At 33.3% G+C, this 26,135-nt stretch overlaps 1 protein-coding gene across 2 annotated transcripts in view; it reads right to left on the reverse strand.

The window, feature by feature from the left end:
• DMD (dystrophin) overlaps positions 1–26,135 on the reverse strand; it is a gene marked incomplete at both ends in the record, with an annotated part of 2,101,015 nt that overhangs the window by 1,749,741 nt on the left and 325,139 nt on the right. For both annotated transcript variants that reach the window (XM_080719244.1, XM_080719243.1), the window contains one exon: positions 1,826–1,918. In XM_080719244.1, the coding sequence (XP_080575370.1) occupies positions 1,826–1,918 (93 nt within the window). The remainder of the gene's footprint in view (positions 1–1,825; positions 1,919–26,135) is intronic.

Below are 26,135 nucleotides of genomic sequence, written 5' to 3' on the forward strand. Positions count from 1 at the left end.
TTTCGATTGGTGAAAGTGAGTATTTCAGTAAAATTACCAGGTTGTTCTTATATCAATAAAAATTCAAATTTCATAAAAAATATATCACTCTGAATTTATTTTAATAAAATATTAAAATAATATGGAAATGGAAGGTTTAAAACTGAAAGCATTAAAAATGAAAAGAGAGGTATGTTTCTTTCCTGTGAAACATTAGTACTTAATTGAAGAGGGATACTTTCTCTCTCTCTCTCTCTCTCTCTCTCTCTCCCCTTTCTCTCTCTCTCTCTCTCTCTCTCTCTATATATATATATATATATATATATATATATATATATATAAAATTTATTTACATAATGTATTATACATGTGTATATGTTTTATTCATATATATTTATTCATATATATTTTAAATATCTTACATTTATTTGTATGTATATATTTATATATTTTTGGTGTGTGCATGTATGCACACACCAAAAATAATAAGAAAAAATAGTTAATGGTAAAAACAGGTGTCCTATGGGATTTAATAAGAGAGAGAAAAATTAGAAAAAAGAATCTGAGAAAGGTTTCACTGAGAAGGAGGAACCAGAAGTCCTTAAAAACTTTCAAAACAGACAGTAGTGTAGAAGGCAAAACAGGTGATTAAAATAACATAGAAAAAACCCAAGCATATCTGACGAAATGGAGACCAACTTGGATAAGCATATAATAATTATAGGAGGGAATTTGGAAAGACAGAATATCTGCCAGCTTTGACTTTGAATGACAGTTAGAATTTGTATATTATTAGCCATGCATGGTGGCGCACCCTTGTAATCCCCGCGCTTGGGAGGCTGAGACACCGGATCACACAGGTTTGAAGCCAGCCTCAGCTACTTAGTGAGGCTCTTGGCAACTTAGTGAGACCCTGTTTCCAAATAAAATATAAAATGGGTCTGGGAGTATAGCCCGGAAGTAGAAAGGCTCTGGGTTCCACCCCCAGTACCACACACACACACACACACACACACACACACACACACAGAATTTGTATATTATCTACAAAAATCTGTGTTTGTATGTATATGTACATGTGTGTGCATGCCTAGCTTGAAGGGTTATGGTGAAGGGCAAACAGAAGATAGTAAGACAATAATGTAGTTGGATTCATTTGATATGTCAATTGTGGACTGGGGTCTTAAACTATACCCATTCGAATAATAGCAATCTAATTATAAGATTCTTTTTAAGTCAAGAGATTTGGATTTAAAAAACTTTTATTCCCATTATAAGACCTAGATCAACTTAATTCAGATTTATCTATGACTTTATTGACCTTATGTACAACAATCATATCTATCTCACAAGAATGCTATGAAGAGAGATAACAATTCTTAAAAGGAAGTTACATTCTCATCACATATGCTCTTGTTTACTGGACTAAAATGCTTCTACTATATTATGCCATCCAGCATTAATTGTTTATTTATAAGCTACTTAAGGTTCATTGTAAAATAATTGAAAAATACACAAAAGAATAAAGATAATTTTAAAAAGTCATTATGCATAAAAGACTTGATAAAGATATCTGATAAGATACCAAATAGGTAAAAACAAATAATGTCAAATAATTAGCATAAGCTATACTGAAAATTTACAATGTTGTTCTGAATGTGATAGACAATACTGAAATGAAAATTATAATGTGAGATTATTTTGCTTAAAAATAGGTCCCCTCTTGTTAGTCAAACATACTTACTAAGTATAAAATTTTACTAGTTTGCATAAAAGTTTTCTGTTTGTTTCTGGTCAGAATTTCTACTAAGGTTACTATATACTTTCTTTGAAATAAGTTTCTCACCAGTTTTTGTCCTGTCAGGCCTTCTAGGAGGTCTAGGAGGCGTCTCCCATCCTGCAGGTCACTGAAGAGGTTCTCTATATGTTGGTTCCCAAACTGAAATACAAAATATGTCAAGTTAAGTAAAACACATTTCCAGTAACCCATTCCCAATACTGTGTTTTTTGAAATTTAAAGCAATATTTAAGGATAACCAATGTATTGAATTAATAATTTGCCAAGGATCATGAATGAAAAATGAAAGTTCAAAATAAGAAACAATAGAAAATACATAATCATCAGGTCATATCTATTTTAATTGTTTTTAAACAGCAAGAGTCAGAAATCTAGCTGGGGTGCTGGCACATGCCTGTAATCTATAATCCCAGTACTTGGTAGTCTGAGATAGGAGGATCACAGGCTCAAGACCAATTTAGCAAGACTAAAAAAACAAACAAACAAACAAAAACCTTAGAGAGACAATATTTTTTTTAAAAAAAGGGGAGAGGGTTGTGGTTTCAATTCTTGGCACCAAAATAAATAAATAAGTAAATAAATAAAAATAAAAATAAACAGCCCTGAAATCTGTAGCCTGATTTATCTAATTAACCAATCTTAGTGAATATTGATCCTATACAAAAGTAAAATAGAGATACCTAAATTACCAAGAAATTCCAGGTGGGAGGAGTAAAAAGATACACACATACATACACATAAAACTACATATAATTTGCCTTGTGTGAGTATATAAAATGTAAACATTCCATGAACTTGGAAGCATAATATACATTCATCATGCTCTATATCCTTGTCACACAGAACATGTCTCCCTGCATATATGTTTTGTAAACTGCTTCAGAATGAACCATTCTCATTTCAGATAACTCAAATTAGGAGTATCTGACTTAAGTGGAATTGGAATAAGTCTGTAGAAGCTTTTCATCTACCTTTTTCAGTTTGCTCAGAGATTATATTAAGAAAAAATAATAGCCACTAATAATGTTCAACAATTTTTGGAGTAACTACTAAACTCCATTAAGTGAATGGATCTTATAATCTTTGCAAGCTATCTGTAAGGTTAGAATTAATAGACTTACCTTGTAGATGAAACACAAAAAGGCTGAATATGTAGCCTTTTGTTACAAAACTAAAAGGGATAAAGCCAAGATTTGGGCTCTGATCTAATTCAAGGGCCTTTTTTTCTATCATGCTGAATTCTTGGCTTTTTTATTTTTCTACTTATTATCCTTCAAATAGTTTGTTTATTCTTTCATATGCCTCTAAACTTTCCTTTTTTCTGGTTAGAAGTATATAACTCATTCATATGATATTACTCTCAGCTCTTTCACTGGCCAGATTATCTAGAACCTGTAGTTTATCAGTCACAGATGTATTTTAAGCCTAGATAAAACTGAGCTAGGTACTAGAGAATACAGTAGTAAAGCAGACAGACATTGCCCAGCTCATATAGAACTGCTTGACCAGCAGGAAAAACAAATATTTCTGAAAGGTACACAGAAGTAGTAAAAAAGAACTAGGGAACACAGAATTGTGGGGACCCAAAATGTCAAGTGATAGGACCAACATTAATCTTTAGCTAATTGGGCTCTTGTCATTTGCTTCTTGAGTTACACATGGACTTTGAGTCTCACACACATCAAGAAAAATTAAGAAAATCCTTGACTTCCAGGGAAACGATACCCTGTTGCTTTTAAGAATGAAGACAGAGGAGACACTCTTTCTATAGCCAGGAAGCCTTATCAATGAGAAGGTCTGCTGATGCCTGGATATGTTCCATAAATAAAGCACTGGTTGCTGCAGGCCCACAGGTCCTGTTTGGTCAGCTTTGGAAATCTAGTCATATATATCCTTCAATAAAGATAACTACAAGTTAATTTTTGAAGTTTTATCCAAATAGTTCCTTTTGGATCTTCAAAATATAGGATCATGTCATCTATAAATAGAGATAATTTTATTTCTTCTTTTCTATTTGAATTCCTTCTTTTGTCTTATTGTTCTGGCAAGAGTCTCCAAGTACTATGTTGAAAATAGTGAACATCCGTGTCTCGTTTCTGATTTTAAAAGGAATTGTCATAGTTTGACCCCATCCCATATGATGTTGGCTTTGGGCTTATTGTATATTGCCTTAATGATGTTAAGTTCCTTCTAGTTTGATTTTTTGTAGTGTTTTGAACATGAATAGGTGTTGGATTTTGTCAAATATATTTTCAGCATCTACTGAGATAATCATGTGGTTTGTTCTTAGTTCTATTTATTTGGTGAATGATATATATTGATTGTGTATGTTGAACCAGCCTTGCATCCCTGAAATGAAACCAACTTGGTCATGGTGTACAATTTTGATATAGTTTTGAAAGTGCATCACTGTTTTTTTTTTAGAATTTTTGCATGTATGTTTATCAAGGTTTTTGGTCTGTAATTGTCTTGAGGGATTTTTATTTGGTTTTAGTATTAAGGTGATACTGGCCTCATAAAAGGAGTTTGGAAAGACTGCATCTTCTTTAATTTCACAGGATAACTTGTGAAGTATTGGATCTAGTTCTTCTGTTAAGGTTTTGTGGAACATATAGGGAAAGGGAAGAGTGGGAAGGGAGCTGAAGGAAAGCCTACCAGTGGTGTGTGTGCATGTATGTCACTATCAGTATGAACTACATTATAATGTGAGACCAGAATGGACTAATAAAAGTATTAAAAATCAAAGATTTCTTTTTGTAAATTTCCAGGGGAAAAATGATGAAATACAAAATGTTAGCATGACAGTATGGAATTTTTAAGGATTAGCATAAAGAATTCGTTTAGTGAAGTGAGTGAGCTGTACCAAGAAAGGCCATGTATTAGAAAAATGATAGTACACCTCAGAGAATGTGGAATGTACCATTCCGAGAGAGGAAGCAGCATGGGGTGGGTTTTTATATTAGGTCTGGAACTATCCCTCTTCATGTATTATGCATTTGGGGTGACTACTGCTACTCTGGCCATGGCTTAGTGCATCCGTGCTGATTTTGCCAAGTCAAAATTTTTGAAAAACAGTATTACTACATATAATATACAAGTAAATTTTAACAGTACAATTTTATAAGATTTTAAGAAAACCATTCTACTTACAACCAAAGACAATGAATCTACATTTTCTAATAATGCTTCCAATAATTTTTTCTAACACATAATGACTTGATATTTTGGGGGTTTTAGTAAGGATTTATTTTCAAACCGAACAAAGATATATAATGTCTTTCTTTTAGAGGAAGAGCAAAATTTTACAGACCCTGTTGAGAAAGGTATGCCTTCTAAATTTATCAAAAAATAATCTTACACACTGTAATATGTTAATTTCTAAAGAAAATAAAAATAGCTGACAGAGTACTTGTTTTTTACTAAAAATGCACATCTACATTAATAAATAGGTAAAAATTATCAAACTAGAAAGGATGTGTATGGAAAATGGTTTTTCATTCAAAATACAGCAGAGATTGGGAAAATTTATGTTGAGTCTTGGGTACACAACATAAAGATTATATAGCATCAAAGACATGAGACCTATGCTTGGTTTTGGAGGCAAGGTCTTAGACGAATGTTGTTGACAAGTCAGAGAGGATCTTGCTTTCAGCCCAAACTTAAACATATAAATAAAAGTCTCTTATAATTTTCTCTTCAAATTAGGATTATGCTGAAGCCAATAAAATTAAAAAGAGTGATATAGGCTAGTGAGAAACTTCCAGGTAGACCTATTTGAGGTATGTGGGATGATGTAGCAATGAAGTGACTAATTTTCAAAACTCATAAAAGCAATGACATATTAAAATATCACAAATGAAATCCAATCCCTATTGGTTATAAATATCACGTTCTCTAACAGAGGGCTTCTCAGAATGTTTCACCAGAACATGCTCCAAGAAAATGAGACTGGATGAATATACCATACAGTATGGCAGTATTAATTAAATAGCATCTAAGCGTTCAAAATTTTTATTAAGTTTAATAAGAATTTCTGGAGGTTTTATTTTTATCTCTTAATGTATTTATGCATTAATGTAAAAATAATCCCAAGCATTTGAAAGTTAAATATGCCTTTTCTATGCTTTAAAGTGATTCTCAATAAAATGCTTAATTTTGAACTGTAACTGTGGCTTGCTGTCTTTTTACCCAGGTAGGATAACTACGTGGGAAAGTAGGTCCTCATATCCAGGCTTCAACTACTTACTACTCCATAGTTCTATGGAGTTCAAAGTAGTTAAAGGAACACAGGTTTAAGAGGCAGAAATCTCACTTTTCAATTCAAGTCTGCTATTCACTACTTATGCTATTGTGGGCAAAGGATGGACTTTTGGAAGCATAATTTACTCATTAGATAAATGGGGACTGAAATATCACTTTAGAGCACTTGTATGAAGTTTAAATGAAAAGAATGCAGTTGTGTACTACAATATGCACTTAATAAGTATAGAATTATTTTAATGTTTTATTCTTTGTCTACATCTTGATCTTGGGCAAAATTCCAGGTATGGATCAAATTATAGTATGTTATTAAACCTACTAGAAAATTTGGAGCTCATGGTGTAGGTGTTCTTACTTTAGCACCCCTGTAAAAGTGGAAGTAATTTCCATACATAGTTACTAAAACTGAAAAAAATAATAGTTACTAAAACTGGTCAAAGTGGCTAATAAATGGGAAGCACTTAGAGGCTTCAAGCTCATTGTCTCTTTTCTTATTTTTTGGCTATTGAAAATTAAATAATCTTTCATTTCCTTCCCTTTTTATCTCTGACATCTATCATGACTTTTTGTTGTGGATGATATTTTTGTATCAATAAAAGACTAATATTCCCTTATATTTCCATCCTTAATGTCTTTCTTTTCAAATGCATAAAAAATGACTTTGTAAAACATACAAAACATTAAATTCCTTTTGGGCCATGTGATCTTGTGGCTCTCAGTTTTCAATTCCTTCTACAACTAATAATTTCTTTATTATGTGAACTTAGTGATCTCTTGATATTACTCAGCAGTTTCATGAACTAACTTATATATTGTTTTCTTCCTTGATAGCCCAAATAAGATAAAAGGACCATAAAACAAGACAATAATCCTTTTACAGTATTGTCAGTATGAAATTAAGAAATATGGAAGCACAGAAAATCCTAAAAAAGATCAGTAAGTGGCATAAACAAAGTGAAAAAATATCAAAGTGAAAAACCGAAAAAGGAACAGAAATGCATTTGTGAAATGCTTAAATGGCTTCTGACTCTTCAGAGTTCTGTTGTTCTTTAACACAAGAATACAAAGAGATCAAGTCAGTTTTCAGGTAGGAGATAAAGAGCACGGGGATATTTTAGCATGACCTTCTGGTTACAGAACGGTCAAGCCATAGACATATCTGTTGCTTAGGAAGTCATGAGACTTCTTGGTGATAACAAATCCCTAGACATGGGAAACATCAAAAAAGGAATGCAAAACTGGGGATTCAAAACTTGCTGGGGAATGTTGCTAAACAGCTTATAAAAAATGATGCAACCCTCTGTAGTGTAAATAGGCAGCTTTCACAGATGATTGTTTGCTTAAATACAGGTTGTAAAAAGTATTTTATGTATATGAAAAAAGCATTTTATTGCAGTGTAATATACATACAGGAGAGTGCACACATCTTAAGTGTTTAACTCAGTGAATCTTCACAAATGGAATGCATTTATTTTGCCAGTTGCCAGATGGAGATATAGCAGATGATCATCTCCTTAGGAGCTTCCTCTCAACGCCTTCTGTGTACTAGCACCCTCAAGAATGACTGACACACTGATTTTTATGACCATAGATTAGTTTTGTCCTGAAATGTACCTCTTAAAAACAGAAGAAGAATGCTCATTCAGTATTTCATTTTAGGAATCCAATGATTGAAAAATATTAGATTTATGCAAAGAATTTGGAAAGAAAAGGGGTCACATTAACATAATATATTTTACAAAGAACATGCCAGTGGTGCAAATCTGTGAATAACAATGTTTATTCTGTACTCAGAATGTCTTGGTTGAAATCCTAGCTCTACTATATTTCAGCTATGTGATCTTGGCTAAGTCATCTAACCTTTCTGTGCCTTGCCATTTTCATCTACAAAAGGGAATGTGTTATTGCCCACATCGTGATGATGCTGCAAAGATTTAAATAGAATAGTGCTTTTTTTTATAGGAGTTTCTATAAAACTCCTATCGTGCTCCATAGGAGTTCAGTATGGTACATTTATTTTAAATATTTTAAAACAAACAACCCATATTTTTTTACAATTCTCCTTGTAATTTTGACCACAAAGTAACAGAACACACCAACTTCAAAATACTAACATCAAGATTAAATGGGATAATAAATGTAAGGTGTTCACCCTGGTGCCTGGATGAATATAAGCCCAAACTATATTCTTCCCTTCTTTCCTATTAAATACTGTTACCTGGAGGTACATAGTACAATTATTTTTTTAAAGCATGCTGGGGTTTTATCAGGAACTGGTTAATTTTAGGGGAGTTTAATTAGGGACTGTTTACTGAGATGAGAGAATGGCCTAATGAAACAACTAGAACTAGCAATACAGAGCTACTATTACTCCTCAGCCCACAATAATGAAAAGAATATTGATTATTAATCCCTGTATAAAGACAGAACCAGGAGGACCAGCAGACAAGAGTTTTGCTATTGTGTGATAAATGCAGACAGCATGCAGTGAATAAATGTACTGACCTTTCTTTCCTCCCCTCTGATCCTCTGTCAAGCCTCCCACTGACCAAATTCAAATGCAGCCAGAGGACAAGGGGGTCTACTGCTACATTCAGTCACCCAGTGGAAAGAAAGGAAGAAATGGGCCCTGAGATATAAATCAATGATACTCAACACCCCAGACATAGGAACAAATTCCCTTAGAGACAAGGAATCACTGCCAAAGATGAACTTGTAAGGAAATAAAAGATGGCTAAAATATCTTTATCCAGGTCTCATATGTTATTTCCATCTCAGGTAATGGCTTTACAAAGAGCCAAAGGCATCACTGGGACATGTATCTCCTTTAATACTGGAACATTTAAAATGCTGGATCTTTTCATAGGCTTTAACAGATGAAAATTAACATGCATTTATTCATTATCCCTTAACATCAAATACTTTCTAGAGACTTCTATACACCAGGAACAGCACTAAAATCTGGCTACAAAGATAATCAAGAAAAAGCCAAGTTATTCCTTGGAGCTAAGAAGTACTCAAGAGCTAAGTTAGATAATATAATAGTTTTTAAATCTCTCTAGATATAGAATGTTATTTGGCAGTAACTCTTTATAAAACGTAATCACTAGGATACAATGAGGATGTTATACTATTAAGTACACAAGAAATGACTCAACCAGATTGCACATTAGAACTTTCAATAGGAACCATACAACAGTTAATGGAAATCAAGTCATTATCTGTAAATGGCCCATTATGAACCCAAAAGTAAAGTATGCTTAACCAAAAGTCAGCGTGGTTCATAGTCTGATCAGGCCTATCATTAACATGCTTTGTAATAAAACTAAATTCTTAACCTAGGCTTGAGTTTTTTCTTCTGTAAATTGGATAGATAAGTACTAATTCCTTGTAGTAGGTATTTTGAAATAAAAATTAGCAACATTGTGGTAAATGCTTTTCTATTTTATGCTGCTTGATATAATCTTACCCTAATCTACGAAGAATGATTTAAAATTTTGTAGATGGTATAAAATCCATGAATAAAGCTAATTATATCCCCATAAATTAAAAATTCTGATGCCTAACTTTAATTTTTCTATGGAATCACATAGATACATGATTTGTATTTGAGATATTCAGCAATGAAAATAGAAGTTAGTTATAATTGATCCTAATAGTTGCTTTTGTGATGTAAACAGCATAGCATAAAATTGTCAAGATAAAGCATGTTTCAAAGCATGTACATAATATTTCAATCATTTGTGCATTTTCATAATTTCTTTCAATGAAGGAAGAATCATTTATTATTATTTTTATTTCCCCTGTAGTTTATGCATGTCCATTTCAAATACAGTTATATAGTTTACAGATAAAATTGCTCTTCATTTTAGGTTAAATTTTATAATGGTAGGGTAATAACACAGTGATAATTCTACCAGTATTCATAGAAAAATTATTCAGGGTCATAAATTCCTATTTTTATATCACTCAACTTTAGAGGTTCCATTAACTCCTCAGGACTTCAGCATGCCTGATGCACTCAATAAATATAGTAAATACTGAACTAGAGGCCAAAATGACTTTTAAATGCAGAATTCTCTAAAATTTTTGAAAATGTGACTGCTATGTCAACCAAATTGAAATACAAAAGCAATTATCCCTCATGAAAAAACCTGGAATTATAAATCAAAATAACCCTTAAAATTTATGGAATTAAGTGATATAGTAAATAGAACAATAATTTTCACTCTTGCACATTTTGTGCAGTCATTTCTTGAAAAGCCAGTCAAATATGCCAGTTACTTACCTGAAAGTCTACTATTCAGTGAGCCTACATGTTAAAGAATATGGTAACTGGGAGCAAATAGACCCTTATATAAATTAGAGGTCTAGTTTTTCTCAGGATTTAGATGAATTACTTGGAGCTCTGCTTATTTTCCTCATGTGTCCAAAGAGAGGGATAGTTAAATTACTCAACTAAATTTAATCAATATTATTCACAAGCTTTATATTGTCCCAGACACCAGAAAAAAATGGGAATATAAAAGATAAAAAAGATATCGCCATTATTTTTACACCTTTGATCACAGGTTAAGAGGGAAGTATGCCTTAAAGCAAATATTATTATAGCACTGTGTTATAATCCTGTCAATATGGGTGTCATATGCATGTTACTGGCACAAATAAAACAGACCATTGCTGGAGAAAATAATGGAAATATGAATACTTCAACTAAATTTACAAGGCTGAATGAAGAATCGACTTGTAGGTGAAGAAAAGTGTTATAGCCAACTTTTCTTATCACTGATAAAAATACCTGACAAGTACAACTTACAGAAAAAAAGACTTATTGAAACTCATACTTTCAGAGGTTTTACTTCATGTTTGGGGGCACCTTGGTGGCAGGGCACATAGTAGAGAGATGTCACTTGCATTTTATAGGCTATAAGCAGAGAGAACAAGAGAAGGGGACAAGAGACATGTACAGGCTCCAAGGTCACACTCCCAAGAATCCATCCTGTTCTAATCATGTTCCAACCTCAAAACCTTGCTGCATTGGTGACCATTCTTTCAACACATGAGCCTTGGGGGGCCATTTCTAATTCAACATGTAACAAAAGAAAAGAGAAGACAAACAGAAGGAATTTCAGGTGATAAGAATTAGATGCATTTTATAAGCTGTTCAAGGAACTATGATAAGCCAGTTCCTGGTGCTTAGAAGGAATGGAGGGATGGGGGATGTGGAGAAGTTTTGACCAATTTTCTTTTATGTGGTCCTGAAGATTGAATCCATAGGCATTCTAACTCTGATCTACATCACCAGTTCCTTTTCTTTATTTTGAATCAGGGTCTTATTAAGTTTATTAGGGCTTCACTAAGTTGCTCAGGTTGGCTTTGAATTTACAATTCTTCTGTTTCAGCTTTCTAAGTACTGGGATTTTAAGTATGTTACCATGGTCAGATGACCATATTTTTTACATTTCTATCTAGGTAATATTTTCACATAGTTAATATTGCTTAAGAAAGACCAATATTGGCATTGTTTATAGGCTATTCTTGTGTGAAAATATTTCTTGGCAAGAGAGCCATGCTGTCCAATGGCATCTGTTCTAAATGGTAGATAAATTGCAAAAGCAGGGTAAATATTTTATCCTTTCCTTAATTCATACCCTTTTAAATATGTCATTGCTGTTCTTCTCATGTCTATATCTCTGCCTCTGTTGACCCTGGAATGACTGTTGACTTGCTTTGACCAATACAATGCAGTGATGATTGTATTAAACTTTCAACTATAGGCTTCAAAAGGGATAAAATGCTTTTGCTCTCACCTTCATAACACTATATTCAGCATGTGAGTAATATTCAGTATGATGAAGAAGGGCCTAGCCAACCTGTATTTTAAATAATATGGTGGTTTTTTTAACATAAGGAGTTTCTAATATATGCCCATATGTGAATATTTGTTTCTATATAGGAAAATGATGTTTTAAAAATTAAACTCCATTACAAAGATTAATAAATTAATTATAAAATATTTTAAATAGTTCTTGAGATTTTGGTGAAAAAGCACTTGAGCTAGAAAACATAATTTTATTGCTGAAATTAATTATGAACAAGAAGTCACAGTCTAATTAAATTTGACTTCACAAGTGCTCTGGAAATAATCAGTCCATATACTCTACACAATTCTTCCAGTATCATCTTGCAGAAATAAATAATTAATAAACTCCTATTATTTTTAATATTCAGTTTCATAGAAAAGATAAAGTAACCTAGTAATGCAATGCAAACTTAAAATATTTTTAAAGCAACCTTTAGAAAAATATGGTTTAAATTCTTCTGCTATAGTTATATGTGTTATGATTGTATTTCCTACTCAACATTTCCATTTAAAGTTCTCTTGAAAAGTTAAAAAAATGGTGGACTTTTCTCCTCCCATTTGCTATATAGTTACTCTGTTGTCACCTTAGATAAAAATACCTGTTTATCTTATTTTCCTTATTCTTCCAGTGGTTTATTATTTAGACATTTCCAAAACAAAAATAGTGAATCAAAATAATTCTCTGTGAACTAAAACTGTCACCTTCAGTTAGTGTTTATAGAGAAATACATTTCTGAAAAATATCCAAATAGAAGAAGTTAGGTTGGACTGATTTTTTACAAAGCCCAAGAGAAAATTTAAACATGTCCTATAAATTAATTAGAAAAATTTAAAAAGCACCTGTCATTTCAAAAATAGGAAAAATAATTTTCATAATAATTTGAACAGAAAGTTACCAGAATTTTCTAGTATTACCTGAGTTAATTGAAAAGTACGTATATAAGTTATTCATTTTTGTCAATCCAAAATATTTACAAGTCATAAACATTGCTATTCAAGGAAATTAATAGCAGAAAGTCCCCAAAATTATCAAGCAAAAATGAATCGAAAACACCTCAGTGTAAATATAATTACAAATTTTGAAAAGTAAAATTTTATAAAATAGTTAATAACTTTTTAAAACAGTACTCAATAAGCTAAGGAGAAATGGGTCATAGGAGGAACTCTAGATGAAAAAGGAGATCCTATAGAGGAGCAAATAAGGCAACCTAACTGAAGAGATGGGAAGGGGGAAGAAGGAAACTCTCTAAAGCACATGATGTACTTAAACATATCGAAGTAAACCACTAAGCCAAGTGTGGAAAGGAGGGATGGGAAGGGAATGGGGTGAGGATTGGGGAGGGGCTAACTGGGCGATGTGTGCATGTATGTCTACACAAGTTTTTTTTATCCCATTATGATGTATGAATACAATACACCAATAAAAATATTTTAAAAATATGAAGTGGTACTCACTCATCCAGCTAAATGATCTACTGTTTTGTTGCTTCAAAATAGTTCTGAGTGTTTCAGTAAGCATGCTCATTGATAGAGTCCAAAAGAATTGAACACACAACTTAGAGGAAATAAGATTTCATTGCTCACGTTTCTGGAGATTTCAGGAGTCTATGTCAGGCCAATACCCCAAATACTCAAAGAATGGTGTCAGAAAGCAATGAGAGATAGAGTAGAGCAAACCTGCTCCCATAGAGTAGAGGCCAGAAGCAAGAGAAAGAGAACAGTGGGAGTAAGAACCATATATAATCCTCAAGGTCAAAATCCCAGGGACCCCTCCTCAGCAACAAAGCCCCATCTCCAATATGGCTGCCTATTTTGTTTTTTGTTTTTTTGTTTTTATCTTAGGAGACATTCTAGATCCAAACCATTACACTGGGAAAACATTAGTTACCTTTCATCAAACTTTGTAATATTAGAGATAGGGATTTAAACTTAAATTTAAATGTCAATTAAAGTATAAAATTATTAATTTTACTGAATTTTTAAAATAGTTTCACCTGGTTTTAAAATCAGTAAAAGTGTGCATTATGAAAAATGATATAAAGAAAAATATTAATCTCATTACTTAACCAGCATCAAACTATTGGTGTATTTGCACACAGCTTTTTTCCTATTCCTATATGCAACATTTGTCTTATATTTCTGTACTTTACTGTCCTTTCCCTCAAATTTATCAACATTTTATTTGATTCTCATTCTCTACATTTTCTAAATAAGTGTCATTTTGTGGTGGGGGAGTGCTATAGCTCAAGTCCAAGATCTCTCTACTACCACTGAACTATCCCCTTCTAATGAACACATGCCTTTTTTGTTATTTATTAATTTATCCATAATGGTCTATGTTTTATATGAGCAGCATCAACTTAACTTTCTTGATATTAAAAGGAATTTGTGTGGAAGATACTTTCTGATTTTTGTGATAAGAAAAATTAAGACTCAAAAGTCTTAAATTCAGCTGGGCATGATGGCACATGCTTGTAATCCCAGTACTTGGGAAGCTGAGACAGGAGGATTTCAAGGTCATGACCAGCCTTAGCTACTTAACGAGACTTTCCGCAACTTAGTGAGATTCTGTTTCAAAAATAAAGAATAAAAAATAGGGTTTGGGCATAGCTTGTAGATAGAATGACCCTCAGTATTATCCTCAGTACCATAAAACAAAAACAAAAAAATCTTAAATTGAGCAAACTATTTATATTCAGATTCAAAGCAATTTTGGACCCCATAAGCTATTTATCCTTAGATATTTAGAAAGACTATTTATCTATAGTCTTTCTATTTATCCTATGCCATGCTTCATTTATTGATCTCTTCAAATTTCATCCGATGAATATTTCTATGCATAATTGAATAAAACCATTGAAATTTTATTTTGAGAAAAAAGTATCACATTAAGGCCTATTTCTCATTCTATGAAAAATTATAGTCTCCTGTGTTGGCGTCCTCCCAACTATGGTCCCATTAAAGGCTTGCAGTTGTGCTTACCTTAGGATATTTTCTTAGGGATACATGTTAAAATGTGTTCACATCTGCATATAAGCAGATGAACTACGTGGTTTCCCAAAGCCAGCCACTCTGGGAGTTTACAAATCACAGTCAATGCTCTAGGTATTTAGGAGCAAGTAACATCAGGAATTACCCTGGCTTCCTCATTTTGTGGAATATGTCTATTATGATATGATTGTTTGGATAACAAGTATTTAAAAGCTAATTTATCAGTTGGGAGTGGTGGTACACACGTGTAATACCAGCATTCGGTAAGCTGAGACAGGAGGATTGTGGTTCAAGGACAGTCTCAGCTACTTAGTGAGGCCCTTTGCAACTCAGTGAGACACTGTTTCAAAACAGAGAATAAAAAATAGAGCTGGGGGATAGCTCAAAGGTAGAATGCCCCTGGGTTCCATCCTCAATACTGTAAAAAATAAATAAATGAATAAATATAAAAGCTACTTTATCAAAAGCATTTTGATATTAATGTTTGTCAAAATTTGGTAATTCTGTCCATTTTCTATTTTATCTTTAATATAATTTTGAGCAATCTCATGAGAAAATGGAAAAATAAGCATTGAGTCATTAATACACACATGAAAAATAATAAAAATACTAAATTGTATTACTTCATATAGTTTACAAAGCAATCATTATCTTGTTATAATACTACCTCAGTTACTACCAATAACTTACTCACAACAGAATCTTAACAACTCAGTGGCACTTACAAAATATGTGACTATTAAATTCTTTTTCGTTTTTCTTTTTTTTACATGTATATTGTTACTATAGCTTTGTAGTATATTTTATTTATTGGAGCATTGTAGTCATGCATCTTAATGGAGCACAAGATTGAAGAGGCACACATGCACACATCCCTCATTTAGCCTTTCCCCATTTCCCACCCCATCCCTCTTCCTTCCCTCCTTTTCATGTTTGGCTTACTGTTTGACTTTTATATGTTTGTGAATGTACATCATCTACATTAGGAAATCCCCTCTTCCACTCTCCCATCACCCCCAGTTAGCCTTCCTTATTTGCTCATCTATGGTTTCTTTTCTTTAGTCTGAAGTTCCTCCTATGACCTTTTTCCTCCTTAGCTTACACATATTAGAGAATATATCTGATTTCTTACTTTTTGTGACTGACAAATCTCACTTAGCATAATGTTCTCCAGTTTCATCTATTTCCCGGTAAATGTTTTAATTTTTTCTTTATGGCTAAATAAAATTCTATTGTGTACATATCCCCTAGTTTTGTAATCCATTTGTCTGGTAATGGACATCTTGTTTCATTCCATAGTTTGTTAATTGTGAATTGTGTGGCTATGTACATAGATATGCATGCATTCATTTGGTATTTTAGTTTCCATTCTTTTGGACAGATACCCAGAAGTGGCATTGTTGGATCATTTGGTAGGTTCATTCCAATTCTTGAGATCCTCCATACTGCTTTCCAAAGTGGTTGCACTAATTTGCAGTCCCACCAAAAATATATATTAGAGTTCCTACTTCTCCCCATCCTTGTCAGCATTTGTTGTGATTTGTGTTTTGAATGATAGTCATTCTAGTTGGACTTAGGTGAAATCTTAAAGTAGATTTGATTTGTTTCTCTCTGATTGCTAATGATGCTGAGCATTTTTCATACATTTATTCATCATTTAAATTTCTTCTTTTATGAATTGTCTATTTAGCTTACTTGCCCATTTTTAATTGGGTGATTTTTTTTAGCAGAGTTTCTTGAGTTCTCTGTGTATTCTAGATATTAGTCCTCTTGACTACAAATTAATCTTTAAAAACTATCTGGGAGGTCGGCATGGTGGCATATGTGTGTTATCCTAGTACTTGGCATCCTGAGAGAGGAAGATCACTGGTTTGAGATCAGCTTCAGCAATTTAGCAAAACTCGCAGAAACCTAAATTCTCAGAAAGTGATTCAAAATAAACTAGGGTATGGGCATAGCTCAAAAGTAGAATACCTCTAGGTTCAATCCCCAGTAACAAAAAAATTGACATAATGATGAAAAACCATCATGATAAAATGCTACATTTATATTTTATTTTATGTATAATCCATTATGAATTTACTAAAAAATAACCATTCTAAAATTTCATGAGTAAATACCTATCTGGTTGATGGTGAAAATAAAAAGCAAAACAAAGTGATAAAAATAACATTCATATTTTATAAAACATTAATAGCAGTAACAATGACAGCTTATAATTGCTACTATGCACACCTGAGATAAAACTGTCGAGACAGTATACAATACCACACTGAAAAAATGCCAGTTGAAGGGCTGGGGATGTAGCTAAGTGGTAGAGCACCTGTACTACTTACAGAAGACTGTGGATTCAATCTTAACATCACAAAAAACATAATAATAAAAAAATGGTTGTTGGATTCACAATCTATCAAATAATGAATTCTTTCCCAATATTATTTTTGTTTGTTTACTTGTCTTGATTCTCTGTTTTATAGATTCTTAGTACCACTTCATATCATTACTAAAATGCCTTTCTCTTGCTTCCTTATTTTCACCTCAACCCAAGATAAAATTCCCCTCCTTTATCCTGCAATCTTTTCCCACATATTTATTCATTTTCATGTTCTTCTATTTCTTTCTGTGTTACCATCTGTCTGACATTAAACTCTTTCTGGGGTGTCTTCTGAAACCCTATAGTATTTAACAATTGCCTTTTTGCTCTTAGTCTTGGCTATTTCATCACAAGAACATCTTCCTTTGAATTCAATCTTTATTTGAATGTATTGGCAATCATAATAGGCTATAAATTGGCTTCCTTTTACTTTCCATACTTAAGACTTTGTAGCAGGTTAATACTTTTACATAATTACTGATGCTTTCTTTCCTCAATTATGGGAAACTATGTATCAGCACATCTTCCCCAAGTGTAAATTTGTTACCATAAAAAAGCAAAGCAATTCACCAAGGCTCCAATATTGTTTCTAAGTAAGCATTGGAAAACTATGCAGATCTGCACTGAAAAAATTATTAGTATCTTGAGTTTCAAATACATATTAATTTCATACTAAACAAAAGATTAGGAAAATCTCACAATGATATAGAAGTTTGACTCATCCCAAGGAGATTATTTTGCAGAGCTGGAGAAAGCACAAGATTAAAATGAACTATGGTAAAATAAAAAGCCTTCACTGGGAATTTCTGAAAATGGGTTGCTGAATCCCACTCCCACTCTGAGACTAATCCCAGAAACCATTGATATGTTTGGGACAATACCATAGATAGAAGACCTGCACCTTGCTTGTAGGGTATGACCTATGAGTTCTACACCATCCAGAAAGCTCTCCCATCATAAAGCTATTGCAGTAGAATAGGCAGGGATGAGTCAAACGACAAAGCAAGTGAGGTTTGAATAATGCTTCTGTGTACTGTAGGCACCCCTAAATTTATATAAAAAGATCTAGAACAGGACACAGTAGTCATGGGCATAATTGAGCCCTACTTGCCTCTGCTGGTGATATAGGCCCAGAGGTCGACAGAATTAATTGTTTTTATCAGAAGACTTCAAATGAGAATGGCGATACACAGATGATACTTGATTTCTAAATTGAAATAAGCTGTTTTAGACTTAAAAATATGAGTGTGTCATAATGATCAACATGCTATTGAACATTATAATGAATAATGATTTTACCTCATAGCTCTTTGACCTGCCTAGTTGAAATTTCTTTTATCATCATTTTGTATCCATGTACATGGACAGTAAATGTTTCTGTAGCTACTTTTAATCATTCTATTTCACAAATCACAATAATTGAATTACTCCCCTTAACAGCAGTGTGATATAGATTTAACTCACTCCTTTTAAAAATTCAACAAATATTTATTTAGTATTTACAATGTGACAGGACAGACAACACAGGAAATTTGGCTGGATAATGATTTAGTTTCAGTATTTGCTGTACTTATTGTCACTCCAATCAATAAATGAAATGACATTATTATTATCATCATCATCATCATCATCATCATCATTTTTACTTGTAAATAGTAATTGAACAAATCACAATAATATTATGAAGATCCCTATGGCTGTTGTCAGAAGATATGAAGGAGGGTGTGTTTGGGGGGGTACTGGAGATTAAATCCATGGACATTCTACCTTTGAGTTAAAACTGCACTCCCATTTTATTTTTAATTTTGAAATAGGATTTTACTAAGGTGCTGAGGGACTTGATAAATTAATGAGGCTGGTCTTGAACTTGTGATCCTCCTGTTTCAACCTCCTAAGTACTGGGATTACAGGCATGTGCCACTATACCCAACTTGTTTTCTCCTTAAAAAAAAAAATGGATTCCTAAATATGTATATGTGATCTTGAGATAATTTGGCATCAACTGCTCTCAATTCATTCTCTTCTCTCCTTTATGTATTTTATGCTTGTGTATGAATCCATATATAATATATGAATTTGTATGTGGCAGTTAGCATGCCATGTGAAAGAATCAACCTCCAAATTAGGCATTCTCGACTTGGGCCTCTGGTACCTAGATTCTATCATATATCAAATCATTTGAATGACTATTCAAAACTACAAGTTTCCAAGTGATTCTGGTATAAGTGTACAGTACATTTTGAGAAACTCTATTCTACGCTCAGCTCTATAAATGATTGTGTTTCCATAAGTATCTTAAGGCACATTTCTGAGCACTTGATCCTTATACGAAAATGAAGTATCTTATACTTGTTAACCCCTAAGGACTCTATCAGCATTCACATTCTCTTATTCTATCTCTTATTCTAGGACTAAAGTCTAAAAATGGCTAGGAGAAATTATGCAAACATAATAAAAATGAAGATATTAGGATTTGCTACTACAAATTAGCAGACATGTTTTCTTGTTCATCCCCAAAGAAATGATGGTAGGTTATTTAGTTATTGTCAAATAAAAGAAAAATAATTTCTTCTCATCCTAAACACTAAGAGAAAATTTGTCAATTTAAGATCCCTGGGGACAAGAGAAAAAGTTCATGGCCTGAAATCAGGGAATCCGGAACTTGGATAAAAAAAAAATGTACAGCTTTACTTTCGTAATCTCTAACATAAATTTATCGTATTTAGGTCTTATTGGCAACTTTGTCACAAGTAAAAAATGTTTTTATAGTGTTTAAGAGAAGTTTTCATAACATGACACTTGTTGCAAATGTCATAATTATACACTGCTTACATTCATCTTTTGGAGGTTGCAAAGGCTATTAAAGAGTGTTCTATATCTTGTTAATGCATTAAAAGAGTCATATCTATTAGGATAAAAATTATTTCATTTTATGATAAATTCATTTAATATAATTTGCTTTCTTCGTGACTTTGTCTATTTTATTTTATGTGTTTTAAAACAGTACTCTAAAAAGGAGTCCACAGCATACACCAGACTGCTTACATGATCAACAGCACAAGATGGGTTTATAGATAATCACAGGTTGTCCCTATCTTTGTTGGTTTCGCAGATATTCAGTGATGCAGAACTAATGGGCATTTGTATTAAAGTTATTAGCATGGATAAGGTAACACTGATCCATGTAATTTTTGTTAAACTTATTGATATTTCTTGAGAAGTTTGGTCAGAAATTAGAAATACAGTCCTTAAAAAGAAAAGAGTCATTTATTGAGTTTATTGATGCCATGTGAAAGACTTAAAGTGGAATATTAGTTTATAGATGGAGAACAAGTGTTATTCAAAGCCCTCAAAGTGATTGCTTTAAAATTTGCTAGATGTATAAACTGGACAAGAGTTTTTATTTTAACTTTAAATTGAAAGAAGAACTTTAATAAGTTAAAAAAACTTTTTGTGGAGTCTTTTCACTAATTGTGTACAGTGATAGGTATGGGATACACCAGTCAGCTATAGTTAAATCTTAATCTAGATCTAAGGAAGGAGAACAATGTGTGATCTTAATGTGATTCCTTGTATTCTAATCAGTCCTATGATCTTGCAAAAGTCACCTAATTTTATTAACCCTTAGTTTGTCCATTTGATAAATGCAGATCATAGTACATAGCTCACAAACTTACCTTTTGAATTCATTAATTCATACTCAGCACTTAGCAAAAATCCCAGCACACAGTAAATGTCAGTTATTGTTACTATGATTATTATTTTCCTTAATAATAATCTGTGCCTTCCCAAGATTTTCAGCAATTTTAGGCCCCTTGCCATGAAATATAAGTATATAAGGCACAAATATAATATAGAGTGATCATGAAATCAAAATATAAAAAGCAAAGCAGAATAAATACACATGGCAAACTTTTAGCTGAAGAAAGCTTCAAGAATTCAACTCTGATCCACATCCTTTGTTCTCTGGAATTAACAGAAATAAGGCAAACACAATAATATATGCAATTTCTCAGTCTGGGGAGGCATTTTTCAAGGCATATCCCATGGAAAAACTCCCATGAAATATTTTTGCTTAAAATGTGTTTAATGCTCAAAGAAATTTGGAATATGTTGCAATTCTAGGCTTTCTTTGAGAATTCCTAGTGTAGTCATCCTTGTATTTAGCAAAAGCAGTATTTTGAAACTATAGGACTATGAAAGCCTTTTTTTTTTTTTACACAGCACCTACTAATATCCTATATACTTAATTATGTGTGTGTGTGTGTGTGTGTGTGTGGTAGTGGAGATTTATCTTAGGACATTTAACTCTGAGCTACACCCCATAGCTATTTTGTATTTTATCTTGAAACAAAGTCTAAGTTGCTGAGAGCCTCACTAAATTGCTGAGGCTAGCCTCACATCTGCAATTCTCAGTATCAGCCTCCCAAGTACTGGGGTTACAGGCTGGTGACATTACAAACCTGGCTCCACATACTTAATCTTTTTTTTTTTTTTTCCTTTGGTGGTACTGGGGTTCCTGGAAGCCCTTCTACCTCCAGGCTACACTTCCAGATCTATTTTTTATACTTTTTTATTTGGAAACAGGGTCTCTTAAGCCAGAGCCGCTGGCTTCGAACCAGCGCGATCCACCTGTCTCCACCTCCCAAGCGCAGGGATTACAAGCGTGTGCCTCCATGCCTGGTCATACTTAATCTTTTAAACATGACTTAGAAATTTTGGTTGGAAGAAGGCATAATTGCTTATCAGTAAAATAAATGAACTCTTCTTTTGCTGGTCTTACCAATGAAATAAATATGTCTACATCATTTAGGTTTTTCCTGAGGTAGAATTGTTTAGTTAATGATATATCCTATTTTAGTTTTATAATAAATACAAAATATTTAAGTGATATAAAGCAAAAAGATCTCAAATATGACTTGGATCCATTGTGATAGAATAAATATTCCTTGGATAAGAATTTCTCTTATTTTGTTTGTTCATGAGGAGACTATTGAAGTGAAGACTAATTTTTTCTGGGCCTGGAGTGGGGAGTCTGGAAATCTACATTTGTAAGAAAATTTTAGCTGGTGCTGGATAGACAACCACAATTTGAAATGCAAAGCCTTAATCTGTTTTTCACTTCCAGCAGCAGTCATACCCAATTTTCATGTTAATAACAGTGAAAATACAACAAAATATGTCTTCTGCCACTGTTTCACAAAATAGCAGGTACGTTCTTCTCATATATTTTGCTTAAATCATCATTAACTCCTTGCTGGAAGTACAACTGAGTTCATTTTTATAGGAATCCAAAGTAAGAGGCCTCAAGTACGTTGTTGTCTGATGTTTTCACTTGATACAAAGATTGGGTTTAGAAAGCATAGAGGAATAAATGATCAGCAGGAGCCTTGAACTCCGTCTACCATCAGTTGTGTCCTGCTAAGCTGTATTGCTCCTATTTCCTGATACAACAAGTTCTTCTCATTCTGCTTGTTTATGCCAGGCCCTTCTGTCCTCCACCCTTAACAGCTAGAGTCACTGACATATTTTTCCACCTACAAGATAAGGGTCACTTAATACCTGAGGGAACGATGACAATGAGAGAAAATTTACAGCAACTGTGATGACTTAGAGATGGTAGCAAAATTTGTTCTCGTAATCCTCCTTTCTTGAAGCTAGGCTGGTCTTAAACACTTGTTTCACTAGCAGAATGTAACAAATCCAATGCTGAAGGTTTTCTATGACTAGATCATTATGAGTAGTCTTTGGTTTCTGCATGGGTTTCTTAGACTACTTATTGTGGGGGCCTTAAACTGTCTTGTATGTAAACTGACTACTCTAAAACTACCATACAGGAGAAGCCGTGTGTTAGTTCTCTGGTTGACAGTCTCTGCTGAGCTCATCTTTCAGCCAATTTCCACAAAAAAATAATGAAATGATTCTTAGATGAATGTCTTAGTGAATTAATGGATGAATGAGTGCAGGAATTTATAAGCTATGGTCTCCCATGGTAATGACATCTTTCTTTTCTTTTTTAATAATTAATTAATTAATTAATTTGGTGGTACTGGGTTTCCTGGAAACCCTTCTACCTTTGGGATACACTCCCAGACACCTATTTTTTATATTTTTATTTGGAAACAGGGTCTCTTAAGCCAGCGAGGCTGGCTTCGAACCTGCTTGATCCTCCTGTCTCCACCTCCCAAACACAGGGATTACAAGCCTGTGCCACCATGACCGGCTTGACATTTTTCTTTTAGAACTAATCAAAGCAAGCAGAAAACTAAGTGTCTTTTCTCATTCCTTAATTTTCAATTAATCACTTTCTTTGGCCCATGAAGTAGTCACCTACTTCTTAAAAATAATTTTCTTTTTTGTTGCTTATGGGATCATATACAATTTATAATTTCTTGCTACTCTGCTAAACATTTCAGTGTCTTTTTTTTACTTGTGCATATTATAAATGTGACTTGTGAAGATTTAGTTCTGGGTCTTGTTTTTCCTCTTAATGGTGTATGGTAGCCTTTTGCCATCTCATCTGCTTCCATGGTTTCAGTTCCACACTGAGGATTCTAAAGTTGTTACTTTAATTTTGATATCTTGCCTATTTTATCCTCTCACTACCATACCTATTGAACTCACACATCGACCTACCTCCTCAGATGTTGTCACACATTTGCCAAAGATTCTTGGGCAGACCAAATATGCATATACTTGGATATCTCATCAATGCATCAAATACAAGAGCTCCTCAATAGAACTCATCACCTTCCTTTCATAATTATGGTCCTCATCTATGTTTCCAAACTTATCCAAAGACTCAACCATCCTCTAGATTTTTTAGGCATGAAATAATTTGTATTCAATTTATTCTCTTTTCACCTTGAAATTGCATTAACACCAAGCTGTATTGGTACTAGATCCAAAATGTCAATTATGATAAACTCAACTCTAAAATGGCCTCCTCATCTATAATTCCACAACCCTTATCATTGTCCATTTCAGTCCAGATAGCACAACTAGGGTTACATTCCTAAATCATGCTCATTGTTACTTCAAACAAATTGCCATTTGTGGTTTCTAATTCTCATCCTGAAGATTCCAATTTCTGTGCTCTATCTTTAGAGCCTTTCATCTCCACTAACATTTCAAGGCTCTTTTTCAAATAATTCTTCCTTGTTGCCTTCCTGCCTTCCTATTTTTCATCACCAACTTCCTAAAATATTAGTCTTTCCTGTTCTTATGTTCTCTCAGTCATTTGTTCATGTCTCCAGTCTGGGAATTATTGTTATCTGATTTAAGATATGGGATGTATGTGTGTGTGTGTGTGTGTGTGTGTGTGTGTGTGTGTTTCTTCTGTAGATTATGAACTCCTGGCTGGCAGATATTGAGCACTCTTATATGTATTGATCCCCTATTACAACTAGTACCATATAATGCACAGAGTGAATGTTCAACAAGTATTCGTTGAGTTCCTAGGTGTTGAACAATTTATCCACTTCCAGCTACATTTGTTTTTCTGGCTGAGTTGCACCTTGGGGGAAACTAATTTGTATCAAATGGGGCACATTTCAACTACTTACACTATTACTTTAATGTTTTCATTGAACAAAGGCATCTCTTAGTAGCCTCTAGGTACATTTAAACTTTAAGATAACAGGTAGTTTCTGTCAAAATGATGTACAATCCATAACACTGCCAATTAAAATCAAATAATTAAGATACATACATATGCCACAAAGTCTCAACTAAGAGAAAGGCAAGGGAATACCAGTGGATAAATATGATATATGTTAATCACAGTTTATCTCCCCCCATAGCAATTTTTTCTGATGCAGAATCAGTCTGAAGAAGTTTTTATGGCCAGATGTAAGAAGAGAAATACCATTTTAAAACTAGCTGGGCATGGTGGCGCATACTTGTAATCCCCGCGCTTGGGAGGCAGAGACAGGAGGATGGCGCAGGTTCAAAACCAGCCGCGTGCGCTGGCTTAGGAGACCCTGTTTCCAAATAAAAATGTTAAAATAGGTCTGGGAGTGTAGCCCGGAGGTAGAAGGGCTTCCAGGAACCCCAGTACCACCAAAAAAAAAAAAAGTAGAAATCTCATTCTACTATATTTCCAACATCTCTGTTTTTAAAAATCACTTGGATCAATATCTGACTGAAAGAAACTAAAAACTTAAATAATACCTTTGCCTGAGAGCTCCATGGCTACTATTTAGAATTACATATGTGTGATTAGATATAGTCTTTGGAAAGTTTTGATCATATAAAATTAAGAAGCAGGAACACTAACATTTGAACAATTAGCATCTTTATCAAGGCTGCAATTCTAAATTTATTATATTTATATTAGAAATATTCCCCATAATTTTACTTGTTGTTTACTTAGAGATGTCTTAAAATTAATTATTAATATAATTTTTTGGATGTTGGGTCAATTATATTGACCTTGTAAAAGTTAGCAGGTTGAAAGTTACAGCAAAAACAATAGGTGCTCTATGCAGATCCACTAAGATTTCAGTTACCTTCCTGTGTACCCATCTTCCTAGCTTATTGACTTTCCTTTTTATAAAATCTGCCCCTGTAACACTTTGGATTACTTTCTTAAATCTGCTTTTATCAAAACTGCAGATCTGTAGGTGCCTCGGTGTTTATAACAACTCAGGTTAGTCTTAAATTGTTGACTGACTGATAGGAAAATAGGAGAGCCTATCTCCTGTGTTTCAGGTTTCAACAAATCTGAAGCATAGTTTAGTCCCAGAGTACTAGGCAGAACTAGCTGGAGGCTGGGATGTGCCTCTAATTGCCCTTTATGCGACTTCTTCCACATTCTCTTTTCCTTGTTTCCTTGTTTTTTTTGGGGAAACATTGACATTCGCTTACAT

This window comes from Muscardinus avellanarius, assembly GCF_963383645.1.
Source record: "Muscardinus avellanarius genome assembly, chromosome: X".
NCBI classification, from domain to species: domain Eukaryota; kingdom Metazoa; phylum Chordata; class Mammalia; order Rodentia; family Gliridae; genus Muscardinus; species Muscardinus avellanarius.